This window comes from Callionymus lyra, chromosome 1 (assembly GCF_982586985.1).
Source record: "Callionymus lyra chromosome 1, fCalLyr1.hap1.1, whole genome shotgun sequence".
Lineage (NCBI taxonomy): Eukaryota > Metazoa > Chordata > Actinopteri > Syngnathiformes > Callionymidae > Callionymus > Callionymus lyra.
Genome location: NC_141818.1, coordinates 8,728,641 through 8,755,557, shown reverse-complemented (window position 1 = coordinate 8,755,557; position 26,917 = coordinate 8,728,641). Strand labels below are relative to the sequence as shown.

At 37.4% G+C, this 26,917-nt stretch overlaps 1 protein-coding gene across 3 annotated transcripts in view; it reads right to left on the bottom strand.

Moving 5' to 3' along the window:
- The window catches only part of LOC148087847 (netrin receptor UNC5C-like), a 238,045-nt gene that overhangs the window by 51,025 nt on the left and 160,103 nt on the right, over positions 1 to 26,917 (bottom strand). For all 3 annotated transcript variants that reach the window (XM_087791789.1, XM_087791797.1, XM_087791806.1), the window contains exon 5: positions 1,587 to 1,767. In XM_087791789.1, the coding sequence (XP_087647915.1) occupies positions 1,587 to 1,767 (181 nt within the window). The remainder of the gene's footprint in view (positions 1 to 1,586; positions 1,768 to 26,917) is intronic.

Genomic DNA, 26,917 nt, shown 5'->3' with positions numbered 1-26,917 from the left:
TGAAGGAGGGATTACGTCTGTCTAATCTAATCTAATCTAATTTTATACTCCCTAATACATATATAACCAGATCATGTTACATATTTAAATAGTTATATAAAGATTAATAAAAACGTGTGACGCATTTAGGGTGTAAAAGAAAAGTTTTAGTCGACTTTTATGTTATATTCTCTCATGAAACAGGTTTTATCAGTTAAAAAGGCAAAATTCAAACCAGGTCGACTACGATCTTAACATCAAGACGACCAGATGCTGGCAAACAACACAAGGTTAGTCACTAATAGTTTATTTTATTAGGGTTGACAGTTAGAAGCTGTGTCCGTTTGACCCTGTCGCCGGCAGCTTAAAGCATTGTTCCAATTAGGAAGGAAGGGAAAGAACAAATCTAATCTTTGCTATGGGAGAGATTAATGAAGTAGTTTAGGAAAACGTTCATTATCACTGACTTAATAAGGAGATTTATTTTCACCTTATCTGGAGGGAGATCAGTGTTGAACCTCCAAAAACAATATGAGCTTGAATTAGGAATGACAAAGTGAATTCCTTTTATAATAATAATAAAAAATCCTTTAAAATCGTATAAAATATATATGAAAATAAATTGCCGAATGTAACTAATCCATTTATCAGCATATTTAAATACATTAAAAATTTTAATGACACATTTATTAAAAAATTTTAATCTTCTATTTTTGAATGTATTTATTTTGGCTCCATGTACAATGAAATAAACATACATTTTTCTTTATTAAACAAATTAGCTTTTTTATTATTTCTATACCACATTTAAATATTTCGCTCCACTTGTATTTATTTGGTTAAATATTTATTAATTATACATTATTTTTTTTCCACTGACCATGACATAAACATAAGTATTAATTTATTAATTTACAAGTATTTAGCATTTAATTATTTAATACCACATTTAATATATTTCACTCCACTTTTATTTATTTAATGACACATTTATTTAAAAATAAATTAAGTAAAATTAAAAATAATTAGGTATTTTATTTTAAAAAATGTTGTTCCTTGAACCAAAACAAACATTTTTATTTAAATAAAATGTAACCTCTATTATTTAATAACACATTTAAATATTGTACTCCACTCTTCTATTTTTTAATGACTTATTTATTTAAGTATTTTAATTTCAACTTTTTTTTCCTTGGACCATAAAAAAAACAACATATATTTATTTATAAAATTACATTATTTAATAACACATTTAAATATTTATCACAAATTTTTCCATTTAATTAGATATGTATTTAATAACATTTAATGATACATTTTAAATCTATTATCCTTTTTATTTACTTCATTTTCTCACTTCTATTCCTCCATAGGAAGTTACAGTACAAAATGTTGGAATGGATTTTGAGACCTCCATCAAACTCAAATTATTTTTTATAATTATCTTCCTGAATCCTTTTTCCAATAAGCCTTACCAGAGATTTCTTTGGATTATCATTTTTTAAATGTTCTTCAATCATCTCCTAAGATTACTGACCCTTCCTTTAAGTAAATTCATAGAGGTTCATACAAGTTTTTAAAGTGTATTCCTCAGTGTTGTGACTCACCGTAGACAATAACAGTCGCCGTGGTGCTGCGTCGCTTGGCCACGATGTTCTTGGCCACGCACGTGTAGTTGGCCGTGTCCGAGAGTCGCGCCTGCTTGATGATCAGGTTGTGGTCCACCGTGATGTAGAAGTTGCGGTCCTCGGCCGGATCGATGATCTCCTCGTTCTTCAGCCACTCCACCTGAACGACAGCAAAAGGAATTCCATTAAAGCCACGTTAATTGTCGGAAAAAAATCCTTTTGAAATCTGATTTCATCCGTGTATTTCGAGGCTTTGGTGAAGATCAGCAAGATCTGAAAACCGCCACTAAGAGGTTGGAGAACGCGTGCCTTCAGGAGGCGCTCGGGGTGAAGGGTAGGACGGTGGGAAACTACCCTGTTTACGAGGCTAATCACATTTCCTGAGTGCTGTATTTACTGGCCCAGCCCCTCGTAAATCCAGCCCGTCTGCACTTTACAGCCGTCACATAAACGTCGCGGCCGCACCGTGCACTTGCTACAGTTTTAATTCCCGTCTTCTTTCGCATTAAGAAGTGGAAACATGAGACGCAGGAATCGGGGGAAAAACGTGGCGTCGTTTCCCTCGGTCGGTGTTGTTTCACCTGCTGCTCTCGCTGATCTTGAGAGGTTCGGAAGTGCCTCGTGTCCTCCGGGCTCATGTAACTTTGGATTCGCAATTTTAAGCGGGATGTTGTCCGACCTTTTACAGCACAAACTAAAGGTTATGCTGCAGAGAGGAAAAAAAAAGAAAAAAAAGGAGGGAAACAAACAAAACAAATGGAGGCAGACGGGTGAAAAGTTTCTGCTTGTACTGTACAAATAGGCAGGTGTTGTGTCTCCGCTGACTGTTGCTATTGATTCGTTGTGTTTCACTTGAGCCACAGCTGAGGATGAAAATGAGGCAGAAAGTCTCGCCAAGCAAAGTGGATAAAAAACAATAAGATACGAGTAAAATCTATACGAGAAAAACCTATACCTAGTTTAGTTTAAAGTATATACTGAGTTACAAAGACACAACATATTGTTACACAGTTTAAAGTTTACCCCTTGTGTTGCCTGAGGGTTTAACGTGACCCAAAGGTCAGTAAAACACAAATGTGTTTGTGGTATCCCTTGTGTTGCCTCAGGGTCAATGTGACCCAAAGGTCAGAAAAAACAAATGCAACACAAGGGATACCACAAACACATTTATTTTGGGGCCTTTGGGTCACTTTGACCCAGAGAAAACACAAGGGCTACAGAAGGATAAAAAGAAAGCTAAGACAAAAAACTTTCAAAGTTTTAAAAAAAGGATACTTTTTTAGATTCTTAAATCCTAATGATTCTATTTTTTTTGTTTATCATCAGATGATAATTGGGGAAGAAGGTACTGACCTAAGCTACCACATTTTCAGAGTATAAGGAGCAACTCAAATCCCTTTATTTTTTTCTGAAAAGCCGAGAGGCTTCGTAGTATTACTCAGCAACAGTACGTAGTATTGCTCTCCAAAGCAAATTAATGAAGCAATGCGTGCTGTTATGTTCAGAATAATATTTTAATAGAATATAATTTGGGGAGGATTTCTCACAATTTTTCTCCCCATCTCTGTTTAATCCCTACCAGAATCTGGTTCTGCTCCAGGTTTCTGCCTGTTAGAAGTAAGTTTTCCCTCGCCACTGTTGTTTTCTTTTCACTAATAAAGTGCTATTTAAACTATAAAACGTCCTGAGATAACTTTGCTCCGATTATGTCACTATATATATACAGTGCCTTGCGAAAGTATTCGGCCCCCTTGAACCTTTCAACATTTCGCCACATTTCAGGCTTCAAACATAAAGATATAAAATTTAAATTTTTTGTCATGAATCAACAACAAGTGGGACACAATCGTGAAGTGGAACGAAATTTATTGGATAATTTAAACTTTTTTAACAAATAAAAAACTGAAAAGTGGGGCGTGCAATATTATTCGGCCCCCTTGCGCTAATACTTTGTAGCGCCACCTTTTGCTGCAATTACAGCTGCAAGTCGCTTGGGGTATGTCTCTATCAGTTTTGCACATCGAGTGACTGGAATTCTTGCCCATTCTTCCTTGTAAAACAGCTCGAGCTCAGTGAGGTTGGATGGAGAGCGTTTGTGAACAGCAGTCTTCAGCTCTTTCCACAGATTCTCGATTGGATTCAGGTCTGGACTTTGACTTGGCCATTCTAACACCTGGATACGTCTATTTGTGAACCATTCCATTGTAGATTTGGCTTTATGTTTTGGATCATTGTCCTGTTGGAAGATAAATCTCCGTCCCAGTCTCAGGTCTTTTGCAGACTCCAACAGGTTTTCTTCCAGAATGGTCCTGTATTTGGCTCCATCCATCTTCCCATCAATTTTAGCCATCTTCCCTGTCCCAGCTGAAGAAAAGCAGGCCCAAACCATGATGCTGCCACCACCATGTTTGACAGTGGGGATGGTGTGTTCAGGGTGATGAGCTGTGTTGCTTTTACGCCAAACATATCGTTTTGCATTGTGGCCAAAAAGTTCGATTTTGGCACCTTCTTCCACATGTTTGGTGTGTCTCCCAGGTGGCTTGTGGCAAACTTTAAACAAGACTTTTTATGGATATCTTTGAGAAATGGCTTTCTTCTTGCCACTCTTCCATAAAGGCCAGATTTGTGCAGTGCACGACTGATTGTTGTCCTATGGACAGACTCTCCCACCTCAGCTGTAGTTATCTGCAGTTCATCCAGAGTGATCATGGGCCTCTTGGCTGCATCTCTGATCAGTCTTCTCCTTGTTTGAGATGAAAGTTTGGAGGGACGGCCGGGTCTTGGTAGATTTGCAGTGGTCTGATACTCCATATATTCCATTTCAATATAATTGCTTGCACAGTGCTCCTTGAGATGTTTAAAGCTGTATTATACAAGCAAAGTATCTTTAGATCAGCCAGAGAAGCTGACCTTCACTCAGACTCTTGAATAAAGAGGAGAACGGACGTTTCATCTGCTACCAAAGGTGTCGCGATGAGCCTTTCATTAGAGATCGACTCGTCTGGATCCAACAGTTGCGGCGGAAGACAAATACAGAGTGAAAGAATGAATAAATGAAGAGGTAGAAAGTGTTTTTGGCCGTGATGAAGCCGCCACTTCAGTCAACAGTCCTGGGAGAAGGACGTGTGAGTGGAAAAGCTTATTAAACAACAAAGACAAAGGAAACTTATCCCTCACGTGAGGAGTCAGAGCTCGACTGATGAGTTAACTTGAGGACTCAACTCTGTGTGAATCCTCGCGCTGACTCGGCGCTTTTAAAGGATCTAAGCCGGGGCCTTTGTAGATCTATGACTTTATAATCTCTACCGAGGATGAAGTCAACGGGAGAAACTAATCAAAGGGTTCGTGTCGATACGTCTTGAGTGGAACTTCTTACACTTAAAAACAAACTTAACTTAAACTTCAACTGATGTTTTGATTCAAGTGTGTCCTAAAACTCTCTTTTTATTGAAATATTTACATTATAATATTTGCTTTAGCCCCGCCCACTGGAAACACTGAGGTTTGTCACCACACGTCATCAATCCTGGAAGTCTCCACCTCCAAGGGACTCGTTGTATAAACAAAGCAGGGAGTGATTACAGCTGGCTGGAAGAGGATTGAAGCCATTTTATTATTATTATATTTATTTATTATTTTTATTTATTATTTATCATTATTATCTTGATCTTTAAAGTATGTACTTTTTTGAGTATTGTTTTGATTGTTTAAGCGCTTTGTGACCCTGGTCTGGAAAAGCGCTATATAAATAAATATTACTTACTTACTTACTTACTTACTATTATTCTGTCATAATGTAAGTAAGTAAGTAAGTAATTTGTATTTATATAGCGCTTTTCCAGACCAGGGTCACAAAGTGCTTAAACAATCAAAACAATACTCAATAAACTATGCTCATGTAACCTCTCCTTCGCTGAGATTTCTTCTTTATGAAGTACTAACTTCAAAACATGGTCATGTTGAGGCACTTATTGCATCTTGGAGAGAAAGACTTCAACATTTGACATTTGCTCTTTAGAACATTCCGAACTAGTACAAGAGTATTTTCATGTTCAGGAAGTACAAAGTGAAACATCCAGTCTTGTTATCATAAACATTTGCCTCCTTCAGAGACTTTTCATTCTTGAAACCCGACACGAAAATTCCATTTCATGAATAAAACAAAACACACACAAGCGTCTCAAACCCTCGGTGTCATCATGTGTTCATTAAAATATGTTGCTGGATTCGTTTGAACCGCCATTATTAAAGTCCCGCGTCGCTTAAACGCTCATTTTTCCAGTCGACGCCTCAATGAGAACCGTCGTGATTTTACCCTGGAGGTGCGTCAGTGACGGCGGCTCGAATATATACTGTATATATATATACACACCACTGCCAGTCAGCAAAATTAAGCCGAACAAACATGTCCACCTGCTTCCATGGGGCCGTTTCATGTCCGTTTCCAATTAACCTCGCGGACCTTCCATTAGCAAACCTGCTAACACAGGTGCTTCTGCAAAACAAGCACATGTGCATTTCTTTACGGCAAACATGTGGTTCCGTTCTGCTGACGTTTACAACTAACCTGCAGTTTCTAGCGATGTTTCGCCCAAAAACAGACGAGAGTACGAGTCATCGTGGAGGTTCAAGAACAACAGGACGACGTCAGTGCGTCTACACTTGAGTGATATAGTTGTACAACGATAAAATCAATGTGTGGATGTGGAGCTCAGTCCATCATTTAGGCTCCAGGACAACACATGGTCACAAGGAAAAATCAAGGCTGGATACACTATGTACGACGTTTTTATTTGTTCAGGCTTTTCCTTGATTTTCTGGAACTCCTGTTGTGTTATCAGTTTTATCTTGAAGTATATACTTTATTGATTATTTAAGCGCTTTGTAACCCTGGTCTGGAAAAGCGCTGTATAAATAAAAATTACTTACTTACTTACTTAGTTCCATGTAGTACCTGAGTACCTGAAACAGATTATGGTATTTATCAGAAACCAGTTTGTGCTTGACCCGTTTAATTTGCTCCTTAATATGTAAAAATGTCTTTAAATGTATTTTAAAAACTGTTAACTGAAGTGTTGTCAATTAGATAATGAATGTTTTGATGGTATTTTAAGTATAAATCTACACTTTTAAGTCCTTTTAAGCAACAATATGAGCCTTTTCACATGTGCAGATATATTTCAATTTAATTGGCACTGAAAATATTCATTCAGAATTCACTATTTAAAACGAAAGTTTCAATATTTTTTAAATTAAATACTATTCCAGCGAAAAACTAATACGTTTTCTTTCTTTCTTTTTTTTTTTTAACATATGTATTTTTCTGACTATAAGGCAAACGTAAAAATGGTTCATTATAAGTATTAATTCTGGTGTTGTAACTGACCTCGATCCCATTTTATGTATGAACATTTTTTAAATCCAGCGATCTGAAAACGTTATTTCCTGCCTTTAGAGTGGCAAGTTTTGCTGGCATACTAAATTTATACCTGGTCCACTCGGCGGGTGACCTCGCTGCGACCGCACTGCCGCCTAAGAATTGACAAATTAAAGCGCTCAACGAAGTTCATAGATAAAAATATCTGGAAACTGATCTTTCTACATTATGTGTGTTTTTTTGTCGTTTCAGTCTTTCTAATACATTTTGCAAAAAAATATATTTATATATCAACTGTTATGTGTGTGTGTGTGTACAAGGAGGTGGGATTTATAATTGATTTGATGATATCACGACGCGCCGGCGGCTCCTCTCTGATGTCGCTCAGTTTCGATGCAAGTCCCGTGAGACTGAGCGTTATAAGTGATATTTTTCTACGATTATGCAGGCAATGAAGCACGGAAATATCACATCATTTACCTCCTCCAAACCCCTGGAAATCCCCAACAGTACTCGGTCATGCTCTTGACTGCGCGTGCACGTGGCTAAATTTTTAGGTGAAGGAAAAAATATGGCAATAATATCGATACTGAATTCAAAACAACGGCCGCCATTTTAGTGACGTGGATAACGCTAAACAGATGACATGATTTGAGACAGTACTACCCGGTTGAAATTTGAGGACTTTCTTACAATGTACTGTAAAGCAGTGCACATAGAGAAGTGGACGATTTGAGACGAAGCCATGTTTACGAAGGATCTCAAACGCAAAACTTTCAGAATAAAATGCAATTATAAATAATAAAACCGGGTCCCATATAAAAACACAACTTCACATACTACCTGGTTTTTGGTAATAGGCCATAACGCATAACAAAAAAAAAATGTAAATGTTATGCTCAGTGAAAACATTTTTTTAATTGAATGCTTTCCAGCCAAACTACCTGCTTAACTTGTGTCTGTTTGTCTACTACCAAAAATGGTCGAACGCATTCCAATTATGTTTTTAAGGATTAATGATAACAGGGCAAAAAAACAGATGATTGCTTTTGAGTGTTTTTTTTTTCAGACTGACAAGGTTAAATGGAGCAGCTTGACAGAGATGAGTGCTTTTTCTAGATTGAACATATTATCCTGGGATACACCGGAATGAATGTTTTTTTTGGGCCGAAAAACAGGGAACCAGGAAACCAACGCTGAAAACTGAAACACAGAAATAACTAACTGTGGTAATTGTTGGAACAATCTTCTAAACTGTACGTCCTGTTTCAGTCGCTTTTGGGCCAATCTTCGGTTACCGATGATTTTCCGTGGCCGAAAATTTGGTTCATCCACAATATCTTCATAAGGTAAAGGAAAAGGTAAGGTAAGGTAAAACTTTATTGATCCCTCAGGAGGTCTCCTTCGGGAAATTGTTTTTTTCCAATAGGCAGCAATTTTTCATAAACAATAAAAAATGAATAAAAATAAAATAAGAAGAAGAACATAAAGAGAAAGAACAAGATTTATTTATTTCTTATTATTTCTTATTTATTTTTTTATAAAAAATTGCTGGCTATTGGAAAAAAACAATTTCCCGAAGGAGACCTCCTGAGGGATCAATAAAGTTTTACCTTACCTTACCTTACCTTAGATGACACAATCTAAGTCTAAAGATAAAGATAAAGAACATAGATCAAATAAAAACAACAAAGACAAAGGATACAAAGACTAACATAGAACAGAACATCCAGATACTTTCACTCCACTCCTGCCCCGAACTCAGAATTGTAAAATTTAATAGCCCGAGGAATGAATGAGTCCTTGAGTCTATTAGTTTTGCATCATGTTATTTCGAAGGATTTTAACGCGTCTATACATCAAAAATATATCGATTCTACGTCACAAACTTTGGTTCATTCACACAAAGTTTGGTAAAGAAAGTTATTGCCGGGGTTGAAATATTGTGGTGGAATAAAATGTGACACACACCGCGGCGCGATGATGAAAGACGGGCACAGTTTGCGAAGCGAATTTGTCGGTGAGACGCTCGTACGAGACAAAGAGGCCACATGTGGTAGCTTCGCCGCCTCAGTTATCGGATCATTAGCCACAGCTGGTGCGAGTGTGTGCCGGAGTGTGAGGCTGATTGAATCAAGACAAACCCACGGGAAGAAGAAAGTGTGCGAGTCACCCACTCGCTCGCTCCACACAACCGTCTCTTATCCCCCCACGACACCAGGCCACACATTCACACGTATCTGTGTTGTCATGGTTTAGATATTAAGTAATAGCGTCACGGAGAAGGACTTTTTAGAGCCGTCGCTCGCTCGGAGAGAGATTCCACATTCAGTGCAGCAACCTTGCCCTTTGTTTAAACTGTAACTGGATTTAAGAAAGAAACGGTTCAAGAAGAGTGCGTTCTTCTTTCCCCGAGACAAAGAAATCAAATGGGTTTCCTTTCAAAGGAATAAAGGCTTTGTCTGATCAATTACAAGCTTTCTTTTTTCCCTCTGTTTTTTTTCTATTCCACCCATTCAGTAAGACTATCCTGGCTTTGCTTTATTACTAAACTTGGGCTTTTTTTTTTTTTCAAACAGATGCGGTTGCTTTTTAGCAATGCTGAAGGGACGAGGGAACATATTATCTGTGGTTTTATCTGCATTTAACAGCTGTTTATATTCACCTGTATGGACTGTATGACCACTGCTTATACATTGTGAAGTACTATTGACATAATATGACGTTGCAAACCATACAATAAATAAATCGTAGAGGAAGGTTTGGGTAGAAAATGACTTAATATAATGATAAAACTAAAAGTAAGAAGGACAAAATATTAAAAAAAATGTATTGAATAGAAATACGCAAAAATGTGTTATTTTATTCCATATTGTCTCTATATTATACTTTTTTAATGGAATATTCTCATTTTTTTTATGCCTTAATGGGTTAAAGATGTGAAGGACCTCTATTTTAAATAAGACTGTAATTGTAATAAATATATAATAATAATATAAATTTATATTGACAAAAAATGAAGTTTTGACATGTACATTTAATATTAAAGATCTTTATACAAACAAAAAAACAAAAACAAGTCATACTAACAAATAAGAATAGCTAAATACAAAATTGGGTTTGTTTAGCAATTGAGAACTTTAACAAGTTAGCTTACATTTTTAGAACTAATCATGATAATTGACATTATATTTAAAGCTGTATTTCTTGACATAACAAAGACATTAATGCATCATTTAAATTTTAGACTTAGACTAGTTATAATTACCACAAAATAAAACTAGTTGACAATTTTCTTGAGTTTGAGCTTCTATTTTGACCTCATGAGGGGCCGAATGAAAACAGCAAAAAGGGCCAAACACGGTTCCCTGGACCATACTTTGCTCTAAGTTTTTTTTTTTTAAGTTCTTTTTTTGTGCATGGGTCCATTGCCATATCATGGTTTATGTACCCTGGTCTCCGTGAGTTTTTTTTTTTTTTAACACGGTACGGTTTATATAAAACTTTTTTTTTGATAAAGATGGCACATTTTTGTCTATATTCCAACCAAAAAGAGGAAATACTTCATCAGTAGATACAATTCAGGACAACCAGAGAACTTAGTGGGAGGCACCAACTTACTTATATAAAAAACGGTGAGCTCCCATGATGCCTTTCTACACACTGCTTTATTTGTTGAAGCCGGATCGCTCGCTACAATACTGTATTTAATTTCTACGTCTGGGCGGCAAAGCATTATTGTAACTGTTGGTGACAGGAATGGCACCTTATTTGCAACGTTGAGTTTGCAATGTCAAATAAATGTAATGAAATCGACAATACTTTGCGATTATCAGAATGTAATATCCAAAAATATTCTTCAATCCTGGGAGTTTTTTGATTGATGTGATGAAGTGTACGCTTCAATTTATAAAGTCATGCTGAATCGTTTTTCTTTAACTGGCAGAGGCACAGCATGAACTGCCTCAGTGCTCCTCATATTTAGCTGAATCTTGCTTCTGCAGACTTCAAACTTCATCTGCCATGTGGGTTTTTTGGAATCTACAAATGAATTTCGATACTAGCGTTCAAATGATTAGAGAGAAAAAAGCGCTGACGTCGGTAACAACGCGAGGAGAATCCATTTGTTGGTGCCACACAGAAGGTACAGAGTCTGGGGCAGCATGCTGCGCCACATGAAAGTAGGCCAAGACAGGAGAAAAATAAAGACTTCCATTTTTGCCGCACAAGAGATGCTGCTCCTGACGGTTGTCGTGGCGCCCGTCTGCCGGAGAAACATTTCATTCTGCTTTCACAAAGACAAAACTGTGACTTGTGAGACAGCAAAACAAATGGCAGAAGAAAGAGCGTCTCTGTGACAAATGCTAATATGTGACTTGCTCTCGCCGGGGGATCGAGGTCTCAAACCTTCACGCACGACTTTTTAAATCTTCTTTTTTTTTTTGTGAAATGAAATACAAACGTTGGACGGATACAGACGGAACTGGAGGCTCTTGATTAGATCCAATATCTGTGCGTGAAAAGGTCACCGTGAGTGGGTTAAAGAGCCCTCGCCATGATTAGTCTACCGCCGCGTGGGCGGGGCTTGAGTGTGCTCGAGCAATCACGTCCGCCTACGGTCGGTTCACCGCGGATCACGGGCGAGTGTTTGAGGAAGTTCTCAACGCGCAGGTGATTGACGGCTTCGACGTCTATACAACCACAGCTTCACGTGAGGCTCTTACATTTCCTGTAGAAAATGATAAAAAAAATAAAAAAAAGTCATAAGAATCCAAGAAAAACTGTGTTGCCGTGGAGACAAGAAATGCCAGACGGTGGCCAGAAAAAAAGTTTGGACATGTTGTGATTAAAATAAATCTAAATAAATGTGGGAATTGGGACAAGTTTCAGAGGAAGTCAGAAAATATATTTAAAAAAAAGTATAAATATGTATCGCAAACTAATTGAATATAAAACATGTAGACTACTGACCTCTGAGTGAAGTTTTGTTCCACTTGTAGGGGGGCGGAAAAAGGGGGCAGAAGACCCCCATGAAATGTGAAATATGTTAAATTTCAATGGAATCTAAACCAACACCAATAAAATAAAATAAAAAATCCATAATTTCAGCTCCTTTCATACATTTTAAGGAGAAGAAAAGGGGGCAAAAGACCCCCATGAAAAGTAAAATATGGCAAATTCTGATGAAGACAAATTTGCTTATGAACTAGAATGTAAACTACTGACCTCCCAGTTAAGGTTTCAGGGGGGAGGGCGACTATTTCTACTCACTGTGATTTCGTCCCCTTTTTTTTAAATTGTAAGGGGGGTTAAAAGGGGGCAGGGGACCCCCATGAAAATTCCAAATATGGCCAATTTTAATTAAATCCAAAAATAAGGGAGACTTCCAGAATTTAAGCTCTTTTTGTTGTTTAAATATGTCCAATCTTGATGAAGTTGAACCATATGTGATGAGGAAGATACTTCCACTAATTGTAAGGGGGCAGACGACCCCCGTGAAAAGACAAATGTTGAATTTTAATTAAATCCACAACAAAAATAAGCGAGAATTCCATAATTTAAGCAAAATTTGTGTTCACTGTAATGGTGGATAAGAGGGCAGAAAACCCCCTTCTTTTTTTTTGGAGACAAAATTACTTGAAAACTGGAATGTTGACTACTGACCTCCCGGTGCAGGCATTATAGGGGAGGGGCAAGTTGGTCATGTCAAGGGGGCACAAGGGGGGGAGATGACCACCATTAAAATTCAATTCAAATCATTGATTGATTCATTTAATTTTTCATAGAGACAAAGTTGCTTGAAAACTGAAGCATGGAAAATTTCTAAGGGGGCACACAGGGTTCAAATGACCCCCATTAAAATTAAAATTTCAATTAAAATCATTGATTGATTCATTTAATTTTTTATAGAGACAAAATTGCTTGAAAACTGAAAAAATGTAAATTTGTAAGGGGGAACACGGGGCAGATGATCCCCTATAAAAATTCAAATTCAAAAAATCATTGATGGCAAAACTGCTTGAAAACGGAAACATTGTAAATCTGTAAGGGGGGCAGATGACCCCCATGAAAGTTCAAATATATCCAATTCCAATCAAATACATATAAAATAAAATAAAGATGATTTCCAAATTGTCAGTAATTGTACATCCTATAATACACCACCATTTTATTCCTCATTTGGATTCAATGTTGTCCCTTTTTTCCGAACTATGGTAGGAAACTTGTGAGCCGACGACACGAGCACTAAACCAAGAGAGTCTCGCCTAATGACTGTTCTTTTCCTTCGCAGTACTATAGTCAACATGATATTTTGACACCTCACTATGTACATACGTTTAATATCTTCTTCATACTCATTAAATAACAGGCGGCATGTTTGCGCCGGAGACAATATCACTCTCGGTGTCAACAAGGAGCCGGCTCCGTAATTGGAAAGCTGGTTTGCAGGCAACATCTGTGAGTGGCAGCCTGGAGCAGCAGCAGCAGCTCTTTCTGGCTTCGTTTCTCTGAACTACAAGTTTTTTTGGTTTTCAAGTGTGAGCAAGTACTGAGAATATGACGGGCTCATGTTTTTTTTTTTTTACTGTAATTCATCGGTATGAGCAGGAGAACAAGGCGTTAACACACATGAACGCTGAATAACGCTACAGAGGAGACGTCACGAGAGACAAGATGATCCGAGTCCAGTACATTATCACAGAGGCTCGAGACGGTGAACATAAAACGACGTCCCTGAACTGCTCTCAGTGGAAGTTCAACTTTATATTCAGATTTTTTTTGTAGCCATTAGCTCTGATGTATAAAACATTCTTTCATCAATATTCAAGTAAGAAAGTAAGTATAGGTCTGGTCATGAATAGATCTGAAAGTAAGAACCAGAATTAAAAAAGTTGATCCTGAAAGAAACTGGCAGCCAGTGAAGGGTTTTAAGGATCGGGAGAAATGTGAGTTCTTCTACTAGAGCGGGTCAGAATTCTCAACATTCCATTATTCCTTCATTATTTTGGACAGTTTTTTTTGTGCAATGGTCCATCACCATCATCTTCATGTTGTATTTCCCATGGTTTACATGTATATTTTTTTTGTACTGAAAAGGGGGCAGGGGACCCCCATGAAAATTCCAAATATGGCCGATTTTAATTAAATCCAAAAATAAGGGAGATTTCCAGAATTTAAGCTAATTTTGTTGTTTAAATATGTCCAATGTTGATAAAGTTTAACCATATGTGATGAGGAAGATACTTCCACTTATTGTAAGGGGGCAGACGACCCCCGTGAAAACAGAAATGTGTCTAATTTCAATGAGATCCAAAATAAAAATAAGAATTCCATTTTGAGCAAAATTTGTGTTCACTGTAATGGTGGATAAAGAAACTGGCAGCCAGTGAAGACCTTTAAGGATTGGGGAATGTGAATTCCATTATTCCTTCATTATTTTGGACACCTTTTTTTGTCCATCACAATGTCATGTTTTATTTACCATGGTTTACATGTATATTTGTTGTACTGTACTGCATATATAAATATTTATTTTTAATCAGGAATGGCAACATTTTTTGTCTACTTTCACACAAAAAAGTGAAAAACTCAAACAGCAGATACAATTCACGATAACCAAATAATTTAGTAGGAGGCAATAATTTCCACACCCACCTTAGTTATAGAGCCGACAAAACAGTGAGTTCCCATGATGCCTTTCTACACACTGCTCTATTTAGTGAGGGAACCACAATACTTGTGTTTAAGGTAAGTAAAGGTAAGGTAAAACTTTATTGATCAATAAAGTTTTACCTTTCTTAAGACGTTTCTATTTGTTCAGGCTTTTCCTTGAACTCCTGCTGTGTTTTCAGTTTTATCTTGACCTTTAAAGTATATACTTTGTTGAGTATTGTTTTGATTGTTTAAGCGCTTTGTGACCCTGGTCTGGAAAAGCGCAATATAAATAAAAATGACTTACTTACTTACTTACTAAGTTGTCAAAAGTCATCATCAGCTGTGAGTGGTTGGCTGGGCGGCAAAGCATCATCGGAACTCTTGGCACCTTGTAAGTAAGTAAGTAAGTATTTTTTATTTATATAGCGCTTTTCTTGTACACAATGTCGAGTTTGCGACATCAAATAAACGAGGGACCACTTCTTTATTTGTCTTATTCCATCACACATGTGTGTGTGGTTATCCTGACGGCGCTGTGAGCTTAAATCAAAGATAGAAAACACCCGTGAAGGAACAAGTGATGGAAAAATAGGAAGAAAAAGGTCAATAAAAAGGGAGGGATGACGTTGCCTTAACAAACGAAACGGAGCATGTGGTCGAAAAACATGCAGGAATAGGCAGAATAAAGACACGTTTTTTGGCAGAGAGCGCCATCCATCTTTCTTTTCTGCTGCCATCAGCTCCCTCAACACAAACAATTGGCTCCAGCCCTCCTATCCATCCCTCCATCTCCCTCACCGCACGTTAATGTGTGTGTTTTAACAGAGGCTAACACACACAGATGTCTCCCGTGTGTCTGGCCATCGTCTACCTCCTGATGTGGAGCTAAGTAGAAGAGTAATCAAGCTATTCATTAGCACAATAACAAAGGCCATTACTGGCTAATCAACAATCTTCAAACTCAATCGAGGAGAGCTAATAGAAATTTAATCCAACGGTGCGCATGAATATGCCCGAGATTGGAAGGCGTGCGTCTGGGCCCCGCGTCGCTGGTGAGACAAAAACCATTATCTCGACGTGGCGAGGTGATTCTCCAAAGATTGCCGCCGCTGTGTTTGCCAGGCAATTACAGATGTGGAAGTGGAGAGAGAAAAAAACAGACTCTTGTCCGACGTCGCATTCATCACGACGATCAGAAGCACATTTGTGGTCATTGATCGAGCGCTTCATGCACATTTGTGATTATTGACGGACCGTTTCAGAAGAATAATGACATGAGATTCAAAAAATATAGTTTGTTTCAACCACTTATTTTCTCTGTTTCCTTCTGTGAGTAATTCTCGTCCTTCAGAAGAAAAACTGATCAATTTATCGAACAAAACGTTTTGTCTGGATATTGTTTCTGCTTTTTTTATTTCACTAATTTGTCAATGAAATAAAATATTATAGTAAAAAAACTATTTAGACTTCCCTACTTGCAATGTTTCCTTTTTTCCATTTGTGTATTTTTCCTTTGCTTTCTAATGTTTTTTCTTGATACAAAAGATTCCAAATATATTTTTGTTACTCTTTATTTCAGTTTCTGATTTTTCCTTCTGGTTATTTGTGAGTAATTCTTGTCTCTCAGGAAAAAAAAGGGTTTATTTGAAACAATTTCCTTTTATTTTAAAAGAAAGAATTTTGTCCAGATATATTTTATGATTTCTAACTTTTATTTCCATTTGTGTATTTTCCTTCATCGTGTTGAAGCTAAATTTCTTGGAAAAAAAACACATAAAAAAAACATTATAGTTTGTTTTTACTACTTTATTTTATATTCTATGTTTTCATTTGTTTTATTTGTTGCAAAATCTTTTTCCGAAGAAAACTCATTCAATGTACTTAATATAATTTCCTTTATTTTATCACTTTGTGGTCCAGATATATTTATTTGATTTTTATTACTGAATAAAATAAAAAATATTATATTAAAACTTTCACTTCCCTACTTTTTTATTTGTGTATTTTTACTCATGTTTTCTTTAATAAAAAAAAAAAAGATTCCAAATAAAGTTAGTTTCAACTACTTTATTTTATTTTCTATGTTCTCTTTCTTTATATATGCGAGTAATTCTTTCACCTCAGAAAAAAATACACTTTATTTGAAATAGGTTAATTTAATGTTATAAGAAAAATGTTTTGTCAATATTTAATGATTTTTAATTCAATAATATGTGAGGTAAATAAAACAATACATTACAAAACAACAAATACTTCAATACATGCATTTTTTTAATTTTTATTTCTTTTAATTGTGATTGATTTTCCAACTAAAGTATTTTCCATATTATATCAAAAATATTTTCTTAATTTTTCATTTTAGCTAAATGTTCCCTGATAACCGTATATCAAGTGGTCCCTGAGAAAACGTGATAAATGGAGCAAAATAACGGCAACAAAAAGTACAAATTATTTTCCTCAAAATGTCCTCTTCTCAATTTTTATCTTGTAAAAGCTCAATAATATGTAGCAGATCAACTTCATTACGTGATCTGTGCACATTTTTTCTTTTTACACTTTGAATCGTTGTTATCCAAGTTCTCCACCATATCAGGAGATGATCAGTTATTTCAACCCGCTGACTTGGTGAAGTATCCTGAGAACATTCTATGCTACTTATTTGACTTCCAGTACATTTTATTCTCAAGTCAGACTCCTTTCTGTCTCATTACCGGCTCACACACCCACACTGCTGTCAGTTTTTTTAGGCCGTTCTACAAGGAAGTCGAAGTGAAGTTCGTAACCTCCTGCAGAAACTTTATGTTCTCCACCGGCTCCGCTTGGCCGAGTGCCACTCTGCTGACCGCGGGTGAGATCTTCTCATTCCACTCTTCTGCGCTCTAATGATGTTGAATGATGGCGTGACATTTGTCTCCGACCAGAAAAAAAAAAATGTGACGGTTTAAAAATGTCCTTCATCGTCACATCTGGTGCTCGCTTACACGTCACTGTCATCGAGGGAATAATTGAATCCAGCTCAGGCTTCACGCTCAGATGATGTTCCTTAAAAAAAAATCATATTCATATTAAAGCTACTGCTCGTGATTATTTAGTCTGTGTATATGTCAGTAAGAAGTACTTTGTAACAGAATTTATGCAACAAAAAAAACTACATTTAAATAATAATTTATATTATAATAATAAAAGGGCAACTAATGTTAAAATAATGTTGAAGTCTTCCTCGCCAACATACAGTGAGTCATGTTTTTAAGTTATTACTTTATAAAGATCACACCCGTCTGAAATCTCAGCAAACAAGAGGTTACGAGAACGGAGCCCATTATGACATAATAATGGCTTCACTTCTCCTCCAGCCGGCTGTAATCACGCCCGGCTTTGTTTATACAACGAGTCCCTTGGAGGTGAAGACTTCGAGGATTGATGACCTGCGGTGACAAACCTTAATGTTTGGCCAATCACAACAGAGCGCGCTTGGTTATGTTAAACAAGATTAAATCTCCAGAAAAATGTAGTGTTTTCAGTGGGTGGGGCTTAAGATCATTTTCTAATGCAAATATATACAGTGCCTTGCGAAAGTATTCGGCCCCCTTGAACCTTTCAAAATTTTGCCACATTTCAGGCTTCAAACATAAAGATATAAAATTTTAATTTTTTGTCAAGAATCAACAACAAGTGGGACACAATCGTGAAGTGGAACGAAATTTATTGGATAATTTAAACTTTTTTAACAAATAAAAAACTGAAAAGTGGGGCGTGCAATATTATTCGGCCCCCTTGTGCTAATACTTTGTAGCGCCACCTTTTGCTGCAATTACAGCTGCAAGTCGCTTGGGGTATGTCTCTATCAGTTTTGCAAATAGAGAGACTGGAATTCTTGCCCATTCTTCCCTGCAAAACAGCTCGCGCTCAGTGAGGTTGGATGGAGAGCGTTTGTGAACAGCAGTCTTCAGCTCTTTCCACAGATTCTCGATTGGATTCAGGTCTGGACTTTGACTTGGCCATTCTAACACCTGGATACGTCTATTTGTGAACCATTCCATTGTAGATTTGGCTTTATGTTTTGGATCATTGTCCTGTTGGAAGATAAATCTCCGTCCCAGTCTCAGGTCTTTTGCAGACTCCAACAAGTTTTCTTCCAGAATGGTCCTGTATTTGGCTCCATCCATCTTCCCATCAATTTTAGCCATCTTCCCTGTCCCTGCTGAAGAAAAGCAGGCCCAAACCATGATGCTGCCACCACCATGTTTGACAGTGGGGATGGTGTGTTCAGGGTGATGAGCTGTGTTGCTTTTACGCCAAACATATCGTTTTGCATTGTGGCCAAAAAGTTCGATTTTGGTTTCATCTGACCAGAGCACCTTCTTCCACATGTTTGGTGTGTCTCCCAGGTGGCTTGTGGCAAACTTTAAACGAGACTTTTTATGGATATCTTTGAGAAATGGCTTTCTTCTTGCCACTCTTCCATAAAGGCCAGATTTGTGCAGTGCACGACTGATGTTGTCCTATGGACAGACTCTCCCACCTCAGCTGTAGTTATCTGCAGTTCATCCAGAGTGATCATGGGCCTCTTGGCTGCATCTCTGATCAGTCTTCTCCTTGTTTGAGATGAAAGTTTGGAGGGACGGCCGGGTCTTGGTAGATTTGCAGTGGTCTGATACTCCTTCCATTTCAATATAATTGCTTGCACAGTGCTCCTTGAGATGTTTAAAGCTTGGGAAATCTTTTTGTATCCAAATCCGGCTTTAAACTTCTCCACAACAGTATCTCGGACCTGCCTGGTGTGTTCCTTTGTCTTCATGGTTCTCTCTGCGCTTTAAACAGAACCCTGAGACTATCAAAGAGCAGGTGCATTTATACGGAGACTTGATTACACACAGGTGCCTTCTATTTATCATCATCAGTCATTTAGGACAACATTGGATCATTCAAAGATCCTCACTGAACTTCTGGAAGGAGTTTGCTGCACTGAAAGTAAAGGGGCCGAATAATATTGCACGCCCCACTTTTCAGTTTTTTATTTGTTAAAAAAGTTTAAATTATCCAATAAATTTCGTTCCGCTTCACGATTGTGTCCCACTTGTTGTTGATTCTTGACAAAAAATTAAAATTGTATATCTTTATGTTCGAAGCCTGAAATGTGGCGAAATGTTGAAAGGTTCAAGGGGGCCGAATACTTTCGCAAGGCACTGTAAATGAAAAGAGAGTTTTGTACAAACAAACACATACTGATGATACAATAGAGTCCAACATCTATTTAAGACACACTTAAATCAACACATTAGTTGAACTAATACAAATAATACCAAAAATAATAATAATTCTTATTACACATCTAATGTAAAGCTCTTAAAACAAGTGCAGTCACAGCGGTTAACAACAGCACAGATTATAGTATTAGTAGTAATACAAATAAAATGTGTGTAGAGTGTATTTCATAATACATCATAAATAATAGTTATAGAAAAAGCAAAAACAAAGAAATAATTACAATAAAAATATGTATACCTATGACAACATACGAAAAAAAAACAGTACATGGAACAAAATGTTACAATTTCTAAATTTGATCAAGGACTATTTATTTATTTAAACATAAAACCTAGTGTTTTCTTGGACAATTCATTCATTTGAGAGCTATAAAGTATATTTTTTTGGACTTAAAAGTTACTAAACATTAAATAACCACGAAAACCAAACACAGTTAAAGGTCATTATCACACGCGAGCGATCGTTTATTTTGACAGTAAATAAAACCAAAGTTCACTCAAACCCACTGGTGATTCGCGGTCGTACGAGTGAAAGAAAAACACTGTCTAACAATATCAACTCGGACAACTATTCAAGCATGTAAGTGGAGACTTTTTTCCACACTTTTTCTTAATTGGCCATATGTCGGCGCGTCTCCGGCTGCAGTCGCTCTCACACTTCAGAGGTGATTAATACAATCCTTCAGCCAGATACTACAGCGGGGAATTAGCTACACCCACAACTATAGCGCGAGCGGCAGCGCCGAGTAGCCAGATTGCACAGGTTAAAACAAGGTCAGTGTGTATGCAGCGGACATGCAGGAGAGTGTGTGTGGTGTGTGTGTGTGTGTGTGTGTGTGTGTGTGGTGTGTGTGTCGGCCCGACATGGGATTTCTCTGACAGATTAATTAAGTAGATCCAGGCGAGTGACATAAACAGCCAATTAAATGCACTGACATAACTGGGTTGGCCATCAACAATCAACCCACATACATATGTTCTCCAGACGCCGCCAAAAAAACGCTTTGAGAACCAGTTTTCTTTAAGAGACAATCAGTGGTCAGTTGTGTTTCTTTTTTTTTCTACGTGGTAAATGGTGCCTTTTATAATGATATTTTGTTACAAACGATTCATCGGAATAGTTGAATCAACTCCACTCGCTTGGTTGTGTTATTAGCATTATTGCTAACATGCTAACAGACATTTATTACATTTTAATCAGTATAAAACTTTTGTAAAAAAAGGGTAGAAATTCTAGGTAATACTGTTAAGATTAAAGATTCCAGGTTTTTTGTTGTATTGTTAATTTTTTCCCTCTTAATATGACAAAATGATTTTGTCTTCCTTATAAACAAGTGGTTTAAAGTAGAGATAATGTTTCATTCTTTTCTGACGCCTGTTGTTCAGTCTATGTATATAAATGTCCTCCAGGGTTCATAAGAAAATCTGGGATCTCTTCTCAGGAACCTCAATCACAGCTGACAATATGGAGTTGTTTCAGAACACGAGACTTCTGACCCGTTATTAGGCCTGGAAAAGTAGCTCTGATGTAATGCTACGTCTGGAAAGTATGTTCTATTAAAATAAACTATGAAAGACAACTTGTTTACGTCAAACTAATACTCTGTTTATATGGACAAGTCTGCTTGAATTCTATCTTAAATTAGCATCAACGCGTGAAGCATCATGAAGCATCATGAAACATCATAAAGTACCATGAAGCATAATGAAGCATCATGAAGCATAATGAAGCATCATGAAGCATAATGAAGCATCATGAAGCATCATGAAACACTGTGAAGCATCATGCATCATCATGAAGTACCACGAAGCATCCTGAAGCATCATGAAACACAGTGAAGCATAATGCAACATCATGAAGCATCATGAAGCATCATGAAGCATCATAAAACACTATGACATGTGTACAACTGTAATTGGAACACCATGGAAGGCAAAACATCTCCAGATATCTGAATATAAAATATGCTTGATCACTAAACATTTAAGAAGAAATAAAAAGTATTTTTTAATCTTCAGAAAGTGGGTTTTTCCGAAGCGTTTTGCAAAACAAACCGATTCAATGACGGCTTAAATGGTACGACCTGAAGGAAAACCAGATGTGGTGTCTACTTAAAAATGCATCTCAACATAATGCTGAGTCAGCAAGAGTCCTGGACTAGTTTCTTCGTGACAAATATTTCGTCCTATTTTTTTGCTTAGGAGAAAATGAATGAATCTCAACCACCAGACCACCAGTGACAAAGTGAGTTGGCGAATAAACAAACTTCTTCTTCTACTTCTCAAGATGTAAAGGTGGCAAAAAAAAAAAAAAAAAAAAAAGAATCCGTACAAACTATTCTGGGATCAGGTTTTGGTAACAACCGGGGACCGAGTCTCTGAGGCCGTGAGGCAGGAGATGGAAGAGATTCTCAGAGCGTAAGAAACTCAGTATTAACATGGGCATCGTGTGTGTGTGTGTGTGTGTGTGTGTGTGTGTGTGTGTCTTCTCATGCACGGTGGAATGTAAAGAATAGCAAGAAGCCCTCCAAGGTGACGGGCGCACACGCACACACACACACACACACACACACACACACACACACACACACACACACACACACACACACACACACACACACACTCACAGATCTGGGACACGAGAGGACGCCGGGCGAGTCTGGAGCGAGCCTACGGAATCCTATTAATAACTTACCTCCAGCACACCTTGGTGTAACCTACTTTTAATAAATGATGCATCGGCCGATGGAACATGAGTCTTTTTTTTTGGTGTTTTTGTTTTTTTTACTCAGCAGCGGCGCTCTTGTGATGTAACAAACTTTTGTGTCGCATGAATCTGCATCACATTTGTAACAGAATGGAATGGAATGGAATGTCGGGGACAACAAAAGCAGTACGAGGAGAGTGGGATCGGAACAACGGAGGGCAGGTGGAAAGGAAGTAGTTCTGCATTAAAGGAGGTCACAGATGTGCTGAATAAGGAAGTCTGCGTTACACACACACACACACACACGCATGCACGCACACACACACACACACACACATACACATACACATACACATACACACACACACACACACACACACACACACACACACACACACACACAGTGTTACCTCTGAGAGTTAACACAGGTGCAGATGCTTCACAGTGATCTATTAGACTCGCCCTCAACATTCAGAGAGACTGAGAGAGAGAGATGGATGGATGGATGGAGAGAGAGAGAGAGAGAGAGAGAGAGGGTCCGGTGTAGAAAAAAAGGGATTCTGGAGACAATGATCACAGAGTAAGAGGAAGAGGAAGAGGAAGAGGAGGAGGAAAACGCTGGTGGGTTAACAATGTCAACACAGAGATAGAAAAGGGGAATAGAAGATGCGAGGGGGGGAAGAAACATGAAGCACCGGAGCATGAACGTGGAGGAGACAAAAAAGACGGAGGAGAGGAGGATTCGGAAAAAAATCCCTCGCACTGGCGTCAATTAGAGCAGGAAGAATGCGGGAGGAGGAGGAGGGTTGCAGCGAGAGGATGGACTAGGAGGAGGAAGATATACGGAGGGTAATCCATTACACCAACACCTGGGAAAACAGCAGAAGGAAAGTTGCGTTCCAGGAGGAATGTGGTGAAGAAAGAGAGGGGAAAAGACGATGCAGCAAATTAGCAGAAGAAGGAGGGAGGGAAGTTATTTATTTATTTTCTTTACCCATGTGTCAACACACAACACATGTGAATCTACTCTCATTGGTTGGAAATGGAAAGACTTGATTCGGCAATTTTACACCAGCGCTCATCCTTAAAAGTTCATTTTTTAAAGATGGAAACAACGTCCAACAGTTCTATGATGATGTTTCTCTTTGTTAATCTCTTTTCTTTCTGTATTTCCTTTGATCCATGTTGTTATATTTGCACATAACTATATTTGTTTTATTGCACTTGTCATCCCTTGCACTTTGTTTTATTTGCACTTGTTCTTATGAAACTACCGTCTGCTGTGAACTGGAAACCCAATTTCCCGAAAGAGAGTAATTAATAGTCTAATCTAATTTAATACACTGAGTACTGAGTACTCTGAAACACAACTTTCACGATTTAAATTTTTTAGTTGGTTCAACCGTAAAGAATAAGAATATTCTTAATAATGTATAAATAATAACAACACATTTTGTCAACATAATAGCACTAAATGTATTTCATTTAAAATGTTTATTAACAAGCTTTTTTGATTTTTGCACTTCCAGGCCACCATAGTTCTTCCCAGGAGCATCACATAGAAACCAAAAGTGAATGGTAAATCGGTTAAATTATTTTCCTCCTTGGGGGAGGTAACTCAGAGCTGAGTCTCGTCCAGAAGTGTGCTGACGACACTGCCATTGTTGGATGCATCAGGGACAACAGCGAAGACGAGTATAGGAGTCTGATACATGACTTTGTGGACTGGAGTGAGAGGAATCACTTGCAGATGAACACCTCAAAGACCAAGGAGCTGGTCTTGGACTTCGGGAGGTCCAGGACAAAGCCACGTCCAGTGTCCATGACGAGGTGGAGATAGTGGACAACTATAAGTACCTCGGTGTGTGGATGGACAGTAAACTGGACAGGTCCTGCAATACAGACCATGTATATAAGAAGGTTCAGAGTAGACTGTACTTTCTGAGGAGGCTTTGATCATTTAACATCTGCAAGAAGCTCCTCTGCATGTTCTACAAGTCTGTGGTGGCCAGTGTTCTATGCTGTGGTGTGTTGGGGTGGAAATGTGTCCAAGAGGAGTGTCAACAGGTTGGACAGGTTGATCAGAAAGGCTGGCTCTGTTTTTGGCATGAAGCTGGACTCACTGGTGACAGTTGTTGAGAAGAGATCATTGAACAAACTACTGTCCATCATGGATGATGACAGTCATCCTCTGAACACTGTCATCAGTGAGCAGAGAAGCAGAATGAGTGCATGAATGCTCCTCCCCAGGTGCAAAACAGATAGACTCAGGGACTCATTCATTCCTCGGGCTATTAAATTGTACAATTCTGAGTTCGGGGGCAGGAGTGGAGTGAAAGTATCTGGATGTTCTGTTCTATGTTAGTCTTTGTATCCTTTGTCTTTGTTGTTTTTCTTTGATCTATGTTCTTTGTCTTTATCTTTAGACTTAGATTGTGTCATTGTGTTCTTTCTCTTTATGTTCTTCTTCTTATTTTATTTTTTATGTATTATGTATTATTTTTTATTGTTTATGATAAATTGCTGGCTATTGGTAAAAAAAATAATCAATAAAGTTTTACCTTACCTTACCTTACCTTAATAATCAGTCCTTCAAAAACTGAAATCTATGCGTTTCAGTTTTGTTTGTTTTTTAAGTTAAAACTGTCTGACAGGTTCAGAAAAACATATTATTTCAAGAAAATGAAAGACAAAAATGACATAGAATTGGTATACTTTGTAATAAAACACTTTTAAGTGCATTGGTAGAACTTTTTAAAAACTTTATACAAGTAATTTAGGCGTCAACTTTTGTCTTGAATGTAGCTCAATATTAAATCTAATCTGATAATAATTTCTTACTGATAAGACATAAGAGTTTGCTTTGATTATAGTTAAATATGACGTTTCTTTTTCATTAAACCTAAAACAAATGTGATTTAAAAACTTTCACAAACATTTCATTGAGTCGACTTCTCTTAAACGACATCAACGAGAAAGTTCTCAGAGCAAGAGTTCAATCTCTCGTCACCACAGGAACAAAAATGAGGAGGAAAAAGGAGGATTTTTTTGGGAGTCGACTTCCAAACCAAAAAAGTGTCTCAAAGACGTACGACGTCGACGAGCGTTGGAGCGCGAGAGGTTCTCTCACGATGTCGAGCGACACGTTGAGCAGATGTATCGGCGGCGCCGAGAGAAAAGCAAACAAAAGTGACAGATTTGTACGAGATTTATTTTGTCGTGCGGATGAAATGCGACCCCGAAGGGAACCATTACGGCCAGATGAGAATCCAAATGTAGCCATTAGCTCGCACCCGGAGAGCTTCACGTTCTCCTAAACAACCACTTCCACGGCACAGCTGGAGGTCCCAATGTAATTTCATTAAAAGACGCTTTCAAAGTTAAACACAATCACCTTGAAGTAAATACTGCAGGAAGCAACTATATATCAACACGTTCCTCGACATGAACTTCTGTCCGTTGTTTAAACGTGTTTCTGACGGTCAGGAGATCAAGTGGAAAGTGATTGACGGCTCGTTAATTGAGAAAACAGTCGTGTTCAGGACTGTGAACGTGTCGAGGCGACGGTTTTCTTTGGTTCTCTGGACAGTAATGTTCTTTTTCCTGCTGAACCTTCACTGACGGATAACGACAAGAGCAGATGAGAGGAGGAGGAGAAATGAAAGAGACGCAGAAACAACAACAGGAGTTAGTCAAAGAAAAAACTGAAGTTTAGTTTTTCCCTCAAAACACCAAATTATTTTCGGTGAAATAACATATGAATTTGAATCATTTCAACTATTATATAGGGTTAGTTTCAGGGAAATAAAAATCCATATATATAAATATTAAATCCATATAAATCCATATATATATACAGTATATATATCTTTTCAATCATAATTTTCGAATAAAATGTATGTCAATTAAAAAATAAATATTGTTTCTTTTAATAATGCTGTGGTATGTTGGCAATTTCTAATAATTATTTAAAATATCATTTAAAATAAATATATTATCAGAAATAAATGTGTATTGTTTGATCAAATCTTTATGTGAAATGTATGAAAAAGCATTTAAAAAGCAAAGCATCCTGATTAAAACATAGAATAACGACAGCTAATATAAAATAACATAAATAAACAACTTTAAAATGTGTTGCTTAATTCTCTCTTCGGGGTCCATCATAGGGGACACATAGAACTGCTACCTTATTATAAATGCATTAAAAATCTTCTTGCTTCTCTTTTTTTTCCATTTGCATATAATATTATGCTTATTTTGCTATTATTATTATTATTTTTTTTATTTCTAAATCCTTGTT